The sequence below is a fragment of the Adiantum capillus-veneris genome, chromosome 9 (assembly GCF_014529385.1).
Source record: "Adiantum capillus-veneris isolate H3 chromosome 9, ASM1452938v2, whole genome shotgun sequence".
NCBI classification, from domain to species: Eukaryota; Viridiplantae; Streptophyta; class Polypodiopsida; order Polypodiales; family Pteridaceae; genus Adiantum; species Adiantum capillus-veneris.
In genome coordinates, this window is record NC_140939.1 from 137,395,643 (window position 1) to 137,409,599 (window position 13,957).

General features: G+C 42.3%; 1 protein-coding gene across 3 annotated transcripts in view; it reads right to left on the reverse strand.

The window, feature by feature from the left end:
* Nucleotides 1-313: 313 nt before the first annotated feature.
* Nucleotides 314-13,957, reverse strand: part of LOC147451241 (histone-lysine N-methyltransferase ATX4-like) — a 35,868-nt gene continuing 22,224 nt past the window's right edge. For 2 of the 3 annotated variants that reach the window (XM_086520204.1, XM_086520205.1), the window contains 17 exons: nt 7,012-7,094; nt 6,815-6,907; nt 6,546-6,684; nt 6,356-6,461; nt 5,083-5,182; nt 4,880-4,998; nt 4,660-4,805; nt 4,462-4,566; nt 4,301-4,368; nt 2,185-2,398; nt 2,024-2,101; nt 1,883-1,942; nt 1,695-1,784; nt 1,473-1,559; nt 1,311-1,385; nt 1,120-1,223; nt 314-1,037 (listed from right to left, as the gene is read on the reverse strand). In XM_086520204.1, the coding sequence (XP_086376330.1) occupies nt 956-1,037; nt 1,120-1,223; nt 1,311-1,385; nt 1,473-1,559; nt 1,695-1,784; nt 1,883-1,942; nt 2,024-2,101; nt 2,185-2,398; nt 4,301-4,368; nt 4,462-4,566; nt 4,660-4,805; nt 4,880-4,998; nt 5,083-5,182; nt 6,356-6,461; nt 6,546-6,684; nt 6,815-6,907; nt 7,012-7,094 (1,749 nt within the window). In that variant the 3' untranslated portion in view covers nt 314-955. Of the gene's footprint in view, nt 1,038-1,119; nt 1,224-1,310; nt 1,386-1,472; nt 1,560-1,694; nt 1,785-1,882; nt 1,943-2,023; nt 2,102-2,184; nt 2,399-3,496; nt 3,680-4,300; nt 4,369-4,461; nt 4,567-4,659; nt 4,806-4,879; nt 4,999-5,082; nt 5,183-6,355; nt 6,462-6,545; nt 6,685-6,814; nt 6,908-7,011; nt 7,095-13,957 lie in introns of those variants that run through there. The other variant, XM_086520206.1, reaches the window with a different exon arrangement.

Here is a 13,957-nt window from a genome sequence, read left to right on the forward strand (position 1 = left end):
TTTTGTGAGCACCTCAAAGACCACTATACATGGAAAACTTCCCTCACGCCGTAACTATTCGCCAAGCTAGAATGCGCCATAGGATTGATCGCCTTCCCTACCAATGAGCTACGAAAACAAATGTCCAATATTTCAAACAATGGCCTACATATGCAAACAACAACCCTTAGTTAATGCACCTCTTCTAAGGGATTAACAAGAAAATGTTTGCCAACATTAACCGCCCTGTGGCGCTAATCGACAAGCTTTGTCCAACGATCCAAAATTGCTCCCCAGAGTTCCATGCTTTACTAAAACTTATGTAGGCCAAATGTAGGAATTGCGCTTTGTAAATTGCTAATACTGGTGAAAGCCCAGCAATATTTTGGTCTCTGCTGGAGTACATTTGACTTACCTTTACAATGTGCTATCCCAACAACTCCTTTGAGATGCCTCACTATACAACCTGCCAACACTCGAATGCTCTTGTCAAAGAATACAAAATTTTTGATACACCCTTCCGAAAAGAATTGATGAACCTACATATATTACAGAGAACAAAATACATGGTGATACTCTCTCAGAAGTAGCACCGTTGAATGACAGCAATGGGAGATCACAGGCAAATTATATGGATCTCTGCGACAGCTTGCGTATATCCGAAGTGTTGCCCTCGCTGCTACGGGTCGAGGAAGGTCGCGATGTTGGCGTATCTTATACAACATCCAGGGCAAGCCACCCCACCTATATAGAAGGTGTTAAAAGAGCCATTGAAAGAGTTGGTGGCGCATCTTTTTCTCAGGAAAAGCTCTTATTTTGTGTGACTGTCCCCATGTATGAACAACTCTCTTGCATCAAAGATCTGCATCGTTGCTTCAATCCATCGCTACAAACTTATGTTTCATCAACACAGCTTAGCAAGATTGGGTCTTCTTCAACTGAAAACAAATCATTGCTTCGATCACTATTGGCAACTTCAACACATGAATTTCCTGCATGTATCTGCCCCGCAGAGGCATGGGACCTCCTTATTTTCCGGGTCAAATAGATAGTCATACCTAAAAGTCAAGATATGGTTAGGACTTAAAAGTTATGAAATACTACTTAAAGCTGATGCTAATGAGCTAATAAACCACTCACGTCAATTCTTCTCGGGCCTTCAGATACCTACGGGCAATCAACACAATACTTGTTTCTCCTATCCCATTGATGGTGAAGATCCGGGCGTAACAGTTTGGAGCACACTAATTGGGAAAGACGAGACAAAACATTCACCTCATGCAAAAAACCATCCTTACTATTCAGCTTCAAATTTTGAAAAATTGTCTTACTGAGTGATTGATAAGGCGTGCCACATTGCCTCTCTCTGTTGCATCAATGATAACCTCATCGCTTATTTTGAAGAACTGCAGTATTATAAACATTTGCAGTATTATAAACATTTAACTCGCCAGTGTAGGTGCACAAAATCCTCAACAAAGTCTTGCACTTACATAGCAGCCTTTGCCTTCCCGGCGATATCTATTTTCACGAAGATCTGCAATACTTCTTCTCACTAACTCTCCACGGTATTCCACAACCTGATAGAAGCAAAACCATTAGAGAAACTCATTCCAGTTCTGCAAAGTTTGTGACTAATTGAAACCAAATGTTGAAGATGATTTTGAGTTCAGATGCTGGCCATGTCCGTTATAATTAATATCAACACTGCCTACCATTTCTCCTTCCAAAATAGGACGCCGAGCAAACAGACCCCAGCCATGTATACCGGACCTCCCACAGCAAACTCTACTCTTCTCTGTCCTCTGTGAAGATATTATAAACCCCAAAGCAGAAAAAAGTCTATTAAACCGGACTGCTAGGTTCTTATTATATGAAGGTAATAATGCATTCACTAAGAAACCTGTAGATCTATTAAACGCTCTTGCAAAGATGCCTTTTCTCTGATATGCGACTCTTCTTGCTGTACAAGTCCAGCACCAAAATGTGAGCTTTTCTGCCCATTCCAACAAATCATACTGCAAACAAAATCATGTTAACTCACTCTTAAGCTGGATATAACTTCTGAAGAATGCCAGCAGTAACCTGACACCGTGTGCACAACCGCTTCTCCTTCTAACTTCTGTAGGTTAGATAAATGGTACTAATTGAGAAAAACCTTTATAATCCAGGGACAATGCACAAGCAAAATAAAATCTTTATTACCTTCTTGTTGTAAAGTTTCATTTGGTCACTGTATTCTTGGCATCTAGAAGCATTAGAAAACTCAGATTCACTCGCAAGCATGACAGCAGAGCTGTCTGCCATGCTGTCAGCAGACTCAAGTACACTGAAGTTGTCCTTGTCTTCTAGACTCTTTCCTACATGTTGATTTCCCTGAGAAGAAGTGAGAAATAGCTTTGCATCCGGATCTGGAGCCCTGAATTTAAGAAAAGAATCAACAGAGTCAATGATATCAGGCAAAGCACAACCCAAAGTTGAGGTTACAAGTTTAGAGTAGCTTTTAAAGAAAAAAGCCAGGAATGGATGACCACAAAGATGAAGTTTTAAATAAAGATAGTCAGTTGTATTATATGCATACAGCTTAAGGACTGACTTTTGGCTTTCTATGCTTCTCCGACTTGTCTTGCAATGACAAACATGACTATCATCGTCTTACAATGACCAAGATGACTATCCCCGTCTATAGTTTCCATGCAGAAAACATGCACCCCCCGCCCCCCTTTTACCCTTTTTTTTCAACCCCACCCCTGCCCTTCCATTCATGCCTTTCTTATTTTTCTAACAGGCCCAACATTCCACTATTGTCAACACACCTCCAGCTTCCTATTTAGCTTTATCCTTTGCTTCTTTTGTATATGAGCTCATGTTTAGCATGCTAACAGATCGGTCATTCATCAGAAACAAGCCTCAAATCCTGTTCTAAATTGTGACAAGCAAAGGCTTGGGCAGGCAGGCACAGAACTATGAAACTTTGAAATGTAGCACTTGAATTGCAACTCTTCCGTTGGGCTTTCGCTAGAGAAGGGAATTAGAAGTGTCTCTTTGATAATATTGACATCTTTGCTAGATAAACCAAAGAATGTCAAGGACAGCTTCCAAAACTTTTCTAGCATTATGAGACATTCTACACAAATCTTAAAATTTTAAAAATCTCATAATTTATCCAACCTAACTACCTCCAACCAGAATAAAATAGGCAAAATTCTAAATTAGAAGGACAAAGGTAGGAAGAGCAGGGAGAAGATAGGCAAAGGGTAATGCTGATAATTTAGGACACAAAACTTGTCTTGCCGACATTCATACTTCAGCATTTCCACCTACAAAATGCCAAACTGAGAGCCAGGGATATAGTGTTTCAACTGGATATTTGCTTGGATCGTCCCAAAGAAAATTATTTTGGTCAAACGCTTGTACAATTTTTAAACATCCTTGAAACAAATTTTAAATCTAACATCTAGCCTCCTGACCTTGGACAGTTCCCGACCAGGGGTTTGCCTACATCTCCGTCACAGTCCATGGTCGGGGGGCTGACGATCTCGACCGTCCATCCGGACACCCTTCCCTGCCGTAATCCACGGGCTGCATTTGTCCAATCAAAGGGCCCTGAACCACGCTCCTTCTGACATGTCAGCACCTAGAATAGGCTGCGATCAATTCTACTGCTGACAAGTCAGTGTTGATAACCACCGATGGTGACCTGTGCACGAAGGAAGAAGCTCCTTATCAGCCCTGGGAATAACCAATGGCGACGTGTGCATGAAAGAAGAAGGTCCACATCAGCCAGGTCAGCGCAGGGAATGGCGGCATGTGCATGAAAGAAGAAGGTCCACATCAGTCAGGTCAGCGCAGGCAATGTAATGATTGCCGAGTGTCCTTTGCACACGCTATTTATGACCCGATTTCTTCAGTCTTCAGCAGCCGACCCCCTTCCCCCCGGACCTGTGACAGCCGGAAAAGGACACTCAGTGTCCTTTCCCTCGGAGACTGGCTCCCGCCATGGCTCACGGCCTCCTCGCCGCTCACCATGTGGTTACCAGTTTTCCGGGGAAAGGACACAGAGTCTTTGTGTCCTTTCCCTAGTCCATAACTACCGTCTTTTGTTACGCAGCTCTTTATTTGTACTTCAAATGAGCCAATGAGCCAAAGGGCATTTCATGATTACCATTTTCTAAACCTAGGTGTTTGTCACAGCAAACTTTGGTCTCCATGTACATAGAATGTTAAATCACCACTCTATGTAGCATGGTGCTCATCTGAGTCGATTACTCATCTGAGTCAATTAAAGTGTTGCAATTTAATTTCCATAATCTCAGCATACCTGTGATCAGAGCAGTAAGTTATCTTCTTGTTTAGCCAGTTTCCCCCCTTTGTCTTTAGACTGTGTAGCTGTCAACATGCCGGCATTTCAATTAGTCAAGTCCACATACTGCTGGGCAAAACAGAATGCACAACTCATTTGTTTAAAATGGGCCCAGATACCTCCATGCGATAGCCTGCTCGAGCTGCACACATCACATGATATGCAGTCGGGCACTTAGCACATTGGATACACACTCCATGTACCTGTTTGCAAACAGCACAAACCTACAAACACCAAAAAGGAATTTTGATGCCAGACCAGTAAGGCAAGTACAAAAAGGACCACCATATAAGTGTAATGCTTGCATGACAACCAACCTGACGAAAGCGAGCAGCATCTATCTTTGTCAAGCCATCAGCTGGCTCCATGGTCACAGCATTTTTGAAGGAAACCTCCTCAATGAACCAGGCACATGTTATATGCACCCAGAATCCATAAATTGTTGATGGTTTCAATGCTCCACCTGTTAAATAATTCACCATCACCAAATTAGACTATCAATTAAAAATAAGAACACCAAACACCTCCAGTTTATACCTTTTACAGGACAAAGGCAGCACTCATGTTCAACATCGGGGTTTTCACAAACACGGCATATAAAGAAACCATTGGTTGCCCTCTTTCCATAACACTCTTCATGGACTGCTATCCCACATCTGCCACCATAAACAACGATGTAAATGAGATGCCTAATGGATTGCAATACCTTTGACACCATGACTCAAGCAAAAAACTCCCACCTGTTGCAGATAATCATTTTGTTCCAGTCAAAATCCTCAACCCATCTACACACAGCACATCTTTCTGCTGTCCAGTTTACTACCACAGGTACATAAGGTGCTGCAAATGAATCCAAAACAATCAGAGCAACCAACACAAGCTCCCCACATTACTGGAAACAGTTTTCCAGAAGCAGACGAATTAAGAAAAGAAAACTTTCACAGTTTAGGTTGCAGAGAAAACAGCACACCATGATACTATAACTATCAAGGGCAGAAACAAGTCCAGCACATGCATGTATGAATAAACCTTGAAGTAGGAAGATGCTGAGAAGCTTCTTGTAATCATATTCATCCATGAATTGTGAGTACAAGGTTGTAAGTGCACTGGTCTCTCCCTTGCCAAACAGGGGCACATCCATTTTCCAAGTCTTAAATAATCATTTCTACACTCACATATATGGCTCAAAGATCGATAATTCAAGTAGTGTAGAATCAGCATATTATTATCCATCAAGTGTTTTATACAACTCAGTAGAGGAATGAGAAGAGGCTGATTCCAGTACATAGAATGAGCACGAGGGATGTTTGCCAGAAAGATACCGTATTGGTCACAACCTATAGATATATACCTAGATGAATCCAGGATAAGCCCAGATTCACCCTCAAAGGAAAGTGCAAGGTACAGACCCATGAAAGTCACCCACAAGATAATATAACCATCAGCTTCATCATGCATTGACTAAATACCACAACATCCCCACTAACATCGTCAGTGCCCAATAGTGGGTGTAGAACTAGGTACTAACATATGCTCCCAAACACAACACACACTACACGCACACACACATGAGCATACATCAACACAAAGTTCGACATACTGAGTTTCTGTCATGACTCCGGAGATCAAGGGCAACCTATTGTATTGAACATAAACAATGCTTGAGATATGCTCTATTTGTGGACTCTCTATATATTTGATATTAGAAATGCTCAACAGACCTCAGATTTTTGACCAAAATTCTTTATTTTCAACAAATCTTCTCAGCTTTAGTTAAGCAAATCAGCAACTGTGTATATTTAGGCCCTTTTGTGACAATTAAAAGCTCTGGCAGGTACTCCAGATGGTCAATAAACATTTTTTCGAGAACCTTTCCTTCCAGTTGATTCGTATCACCAAATTGCAGTTGCAAAGATGGTGATTTTATCAGCATTCCCTCCACAAAAAATTAGGGACTAGACGTGCATGGAGCAAGGCTAGATAATGACAAAAGAAGAGTCAAAATTGACTTACACTGTAAACAAGCCGCTAGCTTCCGCTCCCGCTGTCTTGATGGAAGGTTGGTATTTGACTCTGTGTATGCAAGGCCAGTTGCACCATGCTCTAGCATGAAATGTAGCTGTCAACCAAAAAAAGCACAAGCTTAAAAGCCCAACTTCTTTGCAACAGAATTTTGATATGTGAACAGAAATTAGCTCCCTACCCATGACAAAAGAGTGTTGTTGGAGTTCTTTAACTTAATGCTTTCTTTCCACTTCTTCTTTCGACTTCCTGTATGGCGCTCCCATTTTGAAGGCCCCATCATTTGGCCTGTAATGCATAATTCACACTCACATAACACCCTGTGACACAAAGGAGAGCCATGACTGAGTTGAAGAACTGCTGTTTATGCTCTATATAGCACCATATGTTTTTGAAAGAAGCAAAGAAAAGAGCATGCAGAAAAAGAGAGGAAGCACATAATTAACTTACTGATGGAACTTGGGAATATACTTTGCTTCCTTGCCATAGCAAACAACATCAATTTTCTCCGGGACAGCCAAAATCATGCCTTCGGTTTTCTTGCTGAAAGCAGAGGAATATCAATCATAACAGACCCACCAACAATTAGAAAAAGTGTCTCAATCAGTTCATATGAAAATGAGCTCCGGTTTTAAAAAAAGCCTTACCCCTCCCCAGCATAATTTTTTGGAGCATCCTTGTCAAATGGGACCTTCACATCAACAGAGCTGTCCTCCAGTTTCTCATAACCCTGGAAAAATAATTTGTTTGGTAGTCTTTCAGCAATGGTGCAGTAACAGTGATGTGTAAGTTCCCAATAAGGTTTTGTGAGTGTGCATGTCACAGGGAAAAAGAGAAAGGAAGAAGGGGAGGGACACGGGGGGTGGGGGGGGCGCTCTGCATACAATCATCATACAGATAAATTAAGGGCAAAAAAGGCCTTTATACAAAATCTAACCTTTATACTGCTTCAAATATTCAATTCAACAACTACAATTAAATGGTGCACAATTGTAAGACAAAACCTACTGAGCAGTCATACTTGGTTCTTTGAAAACATTATCTCAATAACTGCTACCCAAACCATCCTTGACTTGAGATTATTTTCGTTCAAAGCATAAAGCGTTTGGGTAGAGATTGCTTTAGAATTCCAAGGCAGCAAAGGCATGAAATGTGGAAACATAGGAAGCATGATTGCTTGAGCTACTTTTAGCAACACATTAAAAGGCCATGCCTGTAATTACCGATTACCCATACTTTAGTCAAATTTATGGGAGCGGCCGACACAAGTTTCAAGAGCCCGTTGCACTCCGATGGAGGTTGCTAGCACTTCTTGCTACCAAAAAAGAGGTATGCTTAATGCAGTGGAGAAGTGGACTTGCAGATTCCTTCATCGCTCTTGGAGGCCCCAGATTCCTTCCCTATACGGGTTTTCTCTTTTTTTTGGAGGGGGGCATTTTGGCATTGTGTTGTGCAAAGCCTTATACATTCTAGTTAAGAAAATTTTGGCATTGTGTACCATTGATGGATGGAGATGTATGGAGAGGCCTCTAGGCCTCGGTGCCACATGAGATTATTCGAGCTAAGCTAGCTGGCCCCCCTCTTGTAGTTGAGGCCCTTACTAGATCAGTTTCCTTCATGCATAATTTATGGGACCTTCCCAGAGACAGGTATGCTCGGCTAGCCCTTGAGTCATCCCGACAGCTAGCGCTACAAGGGGACACAGCATGTTGGTATGGACACATGACATCATGCTTTTAGTCACATGGCTTCAGCATGGATAGACTGCCTCCATTCCAGTACTCCTCCCACGGACAGAGACCACTGGACTATACGTCAGGATTTGATTCAACTAGATACCAACAGCACATGGGTACTGAACCGGCCCGTAGGGTGGTGGACTTAAGCTTTCACCCGAAACTTTACTTTAACTTTACGACACAAAGGAACTTTACGAATAAGCATGTGACTAGAATTAAACACTTCAGGACAAAGCACGGCCTGGCAGCTAGAGTGCTACCAAGCAGACAACGACACCTTGTTGGCCCCAAAGATTGGTGCCCCTTTCGGTATTTCTTTATGTTGGGTTAAAGGCCTAAATAACCCCTTTTTGTATACTATTATACTTTGTCCAGGTTCAATGTAACCTGTACACATTTTTTGAAGTCGCTTATAATAAAAGTGGGAAAACCCAAAACTCACTTATTGAGTTTTCCCCAAAAACGTGAGCTCTCTCTCTCTCTCTCCCTACTTCGATCTCTAGCGCTAGCTCTCTGCTGCTCTGTGCCTCCTGCTTCTTGTCCCAATCCTGCACTACATCGCGATGCGCACCTACCGATACCTTCTGCTTCGCGCTTTCAACTGGTATCAGAGCCCTAGGGTTTCAAAACAGCCCTGCACAGTCTGTTGGACAACGAGTGAAATTTGCTCTCCCACGTTCAATTTCGCTTCCATCGCGAAGCCCCTTAATTCCGAGGTCGAAAAGGTCATCAAAACAGTCCAAAACAAGGTGTTTTTAGGTCAAAACAGGTGATTTACAGGTTATTACAGGTCAAAACAGCAATACGCAGGTCTACCAAAGTTGTGGGATCACATGTATTGATGTTTGTCGCGACAAATTGAGTGAAAAGCTGAGTACAGGTGCTTGAAATTTCACATTTCAGCTGAAATTTCAGATTTGGACTGTTTTATGTAAAGAAATTGTGGCTCTTTGTATGCAAAGTCATGTGGTTACTACTATTTGCTGAAATTTTTAGCCTATTGCATCTCCCTTGTATACACACTTGTGGTTGAATTAAGATGGCTTCTTCCTCTTCCGCATCTGACACTAAAAGTTTGATGGAAATCAAACGGTTCGATAGTCAAGGATTCGATCTTTGGCAAGAACGCATGCAAGGTATCCTTTTCTTAAAGGATTGTGAAGATGCATTGAAACAGAATAAGCCACCAGGTTTGTCTGACGAAGAGTGGGCCAGGTTAAATAAGAAGGCTATGACGTACATCAAAATGGCTATCAATGATTACATTTTGACGGACATCAAGCGTTTGGACTCTACTTATGCAATATGGCAAAAGCTAAAGTCCAATTATGAAAACACCACGCCTATGAACCAGGTGCATTTGATGCGAAAGTTGGTGAATATGCAGCTTGATGACTCGAAGTCAGCCTCTGAGCATTTGAGTGCTTTTACAGGTGTGTTGAGTCAGTTGCAGGACAGTGGGCTTCAGCAATTCGATGATAAGCTGAAAGCTATTTTCTTGCTTATGACATTGCCAAATACTTGGGAAACATGGGTTGTCTCCTTGAGTAATAGTCCCACCCTCACGCATGACGGTGTGAAAGGGTCTATTCTCAATGAAGAGATTAGACGCAAGTCTAGTGGGGAAGGTGGCAGTTCTACCTACACTGCAAGAGGTAGAAATCAAAAGCGTGATGCAAGCAACAGGACTCAAAATAGAAGTAAGAGCAAGACAAAAGATAAGGATGTCACTTGTTATCAATGTGGCAGAAAGGGTCACAAGAAACCTGATTGCAAGTATTTCAAGAAAGAGCTAGAAAGGAAGAAGCAAACGCAAGAAAAGAAGAAGAAAGATGAGAAGAAAGGGGAAAAATCAGCAGGTGATTCCTCCAGGGATGCTGAGAATGTAAATGTATCCTCTAGTGTGGTCATTGAAGAGTTGTCAGACGTTGAGGAAATCTTGGTTGCGGCTTTATGCCCCTCAGATTTGGTGATAGCTAATGCAGAAGACATCCTTATCTCGAAGAAAGATGTCATTGATGCATTGCTCAGTGCTAATGATGGCCTATTCCAATCATGGATAGTGGATTCTGGTGCTTCATTCCACGTGACTCCATCTTTGCAGTGTTTTGCTACATATGCTGCAGGCAATTATGGCAAGGTGTACCGTGGTGATAATTTTGCTTGCAATATTGAGGGAATGGGTACTATACGTTTGGCTCTTAACAATGGTCAAGAGCTTGTGTTGAATAATGTCAGGTTTGTACCAGGCATTAAGAAAAGTTTTCTATCTGTTGGCCAGTTAGATGCACATGGTTATACTACCATCTTTGTTGGGGGTTCATGGAAGTTGCTTAAGGGCTCTATGCTTGTTGCAAAAGGGTCTAAAAGAGGTACTTTGTACTATCTTCGATGCAAAGCTTTGCCTGGCAAGTTTCTTGTTGTTGCTGAAGTTGCTTCACACACGGAATTGTGGCATAAGAGACTTGGCCATATGAACCAAAAGGGTATTGATGTGCTTTTCTCTCTGAAGAGAGTTGATGTAAAAGGTAAAAACTTGGATTTTTGTAACGATTGTCTTTATGGAAAGCAAAAGAAATCTCAGGTGTCTCTCGCAAAGCTAATCCTCTTGATCTTATTCACTCCGATGTATGCACTATGCCTATTAAGTCTTTTGGTGGTGCATTGTATTTTGTTACATTTATTGATGACTGTACTAGGAAAGGATGGGTGCATTTGTTTAAAAGTAAGAGTGAGGCTTTTAATGCTTTTATAAGAAGTTTCATGCTTTTGTCACTACGCAAAAGAGTACAAAGCTTAAATGTCTCAGATCTGATAATGGAGGAGATTATGTATCTGGTGAATTTCAACGTTTTTGTGATGATATGGAGGAGAGTATGTATCCGGTGAACAAAGCTTGATATGAAGTCCATTAAAGGAGTCTTCCTAGGTTATGGGAAAGAAGGTGAAATGGGCTATAGAGTATGGTTACCACTGTTTAGAAAGGTACTGCGCAGCCGAGATGTAGTGTTCAATGAGGCAAAATTGCTTAAGGATGCTACAAAATCCGATGCTAACAAAAAAACAGTCAAATTTCAGCCTTCCGTGCCACCCATTGATATTGAAAAAGAGCCTCATGATGCATTACCACAAGCTGAAATTGATAATCAGCCGGTTAACCTTGAGCAAGAAGAGGTAGGACATGATATTGATGCTCCTAATGAGGATGGACAGCCACCAGGATTGGCTGAACATGATTTTCAGCAGCATGATAGAGCTGAAAATGAGTTGCCTTATGATGTAGAACCGTTGCCTGAGATTGTAGATCATTGGGTACGCAGGTCAACTCGTTTGAGAAGGCAACCGCAGAGATTTAATCCCCCTTTGCATCATGCAATGTTGACAGATGAGGGTGAACCTCTTACATATAAAGAGGCCAAATCATGTAAGTCAAGCAGTAAGTGGGAGCTTGCAATGCAAGAGGAAATGAAATCCTTGTATGCAAATGATACTTGGGATCTTGTGCCATTGCCTAAAGGGAGAAAGGCTCTTCTTAACAAATGGGTGTACAAGATTAAGATTGTGGATGAAAACCCCAAGTACAAGGCAAGATTGGTTGCAAAAGGATATGCACAGAAATAACAAATTGATTTTCAAGAAATCTTTTCTCTTGTTGTAAAGCTTACAACTTTACGTGTCCTTTTTGCTCTCGTTGCGGTGCTTGGTTTGGAATTGAATCAAATGGATGTAAAGATAGCGTTTTTGCATGGTGACATTGAAGAGGACATATACACGAAACAGCCTGAAGGTTTTGTAGTTCCTACACGTGAGGAACTTGTATGCAAACTGAAAAGGGCTCTGTATGGTTTGAAACAATCATCCGACAGTGGTATAAGAAGTTTGACACTTTTATGCTGTCTCAAGGCTTTAAACGCAACCATGAGACCCCCCACCGGCCGTAAACCTAGCGTTTTCAGCCAAGGACCAAGCCTAGCGTTTTTCAGCATTGCAAATACTTCAGCGTTTTGCATTGCAGATCAGCCCCGGCGATAGCAATACAGCAGATCAACCCGAGCGTTAGCAGATTCTCTCTGCAGAACCCCAAATCAGCCTAGCGTTTTTGGATCAGTAGGACTCCTAGTGTTTTTGCAAATCTTTGCGACAGAATTGAGAGTAGCATCAGTGTTTTCAGTTTTCAGCAGTCAGATCCCGCAGTAGAAGTCCCGAGCGTCGCAGATCTCATCTTCCCGCAGTAGATCCTCGCTGCACGATCAGATCCCACGCAGTTTGCAGATTCAGCCCGAAAAAACCCAGATTTCAGTATCTGCGTTTTCAGTGCATCGTCGTTGCATTGTCGTCATCGACATAGAGTCAGAATTCAGCAGATAAAGATTTTGCAGATTTCAACCATTAGCATTTTCATATTTCAGTCCGTCTTGTCGTCGTCGACATCGTCGGCAAGTCCAAGCATTGTAGAGATTTGTGCAATCAATTGTAGACCGCTCTCGCCATAGAGAGTGGGGCCTTCGGAGGAGGTTTTGACAACGTTCTGGTGTCGTATTCTTCTCTCTCTATCTCTCAGTCTCAGCACCTTCACTCACAATGTTTATCCACTTTGTTTGTGATCATTTGCACTCTCTCATTAAAAGCACGGAAGGCTCTCCCTTCCGTAAGTGAAAGGAACCTTGAGCACAGTTCGGAGCGAGCAAAGTTCAACATTCACTTCCGCTCCACCTTACATTGGTATCAAAGCTTTGGCAGTGTTCTGTATCACTCAAGGAAAGAACCACAAGAACCACATAATTTTTTTTGCTTGTTGCGGTCGCACGTAACCCAAGTCCTCTTGGGCGTGTCGATTCCTAATCATGTTTTTGAAGAGTGACAGGAAACCCAAGAAAGAAGGGCTTGTCCAACCTCCCCTTGCCTCTTTTCACTCATTAAGAGCGGACCGTGTACTTGGCGGCCGGCCAATCGACGTAAGGTGGGAAAAAGCAACCTTGGTGTGAGCACAAAGCCGCCAAGGGGTGCGCCCGCAGGGAAGAGTAGAACTCGAGTGAAGAGAAGATCGTTCTCTTGATGAGCGCACGGCGGTGTGTGCAAGTGATAAGAGCACGCGAAGATGTGCATGCCTTGAGGCTTGAAGCGGAGGCACTGTGCTGCAGAAGGGAAGCGCTAGCAGAACGAAGAGGGAGAAAGAGAGAGCTCACGTTTTTGGGGAAAACTCAATAAGTGAGTTTTGGGTTTTCCCACTTTTATTATAAGTGACCTTTAAAAAATGTGTCTAGGTTCGATATGAACCTGGACAAAGTATAAAAATGTACAAAAAGGGGTTATTTAGACCTTTAACCAAACAACCTCCCACTTAAAGGCATAAAGGACGCCTTTAAGTTAACCAACTCCCACCAGCTGTATGCAATGCTCATGTTGAGCCTTAGCAAGACTCTTGGTGAGAACATCTGCAGGGTTATCCTGTGTATGGATCTTAGTCAAGCTGACTAGACCATCCTCCAATACCTGTCGTACGAAGTGGTACCGCACATCTATGTGTTTGGTACGCGCATGATCCTGTGTATGGATCTTAGTCAAGCTGACTAGACCATCCTCCAATACCTGTCATACGAAGTGGTACCGCACATCGATGTGTTTGGTACGCGCATGAAACATGGCATTTTTGGCTAAATAGACAGCACTCTGGCTATCACAACCCAACACGGGTGTATAAGCAGGCATGCCAAGTTCTTTGGAAGTCTGCTCAACCAAATGGCCTCTTTTAAAGCCTCTGTGGCTGAAATATATTTAGCCTCAGTAGTACTCAATGCCACAATTTTTTGTAACCTAGAACACCAAGAGACTGCACCACCAGCAATGGCAAATA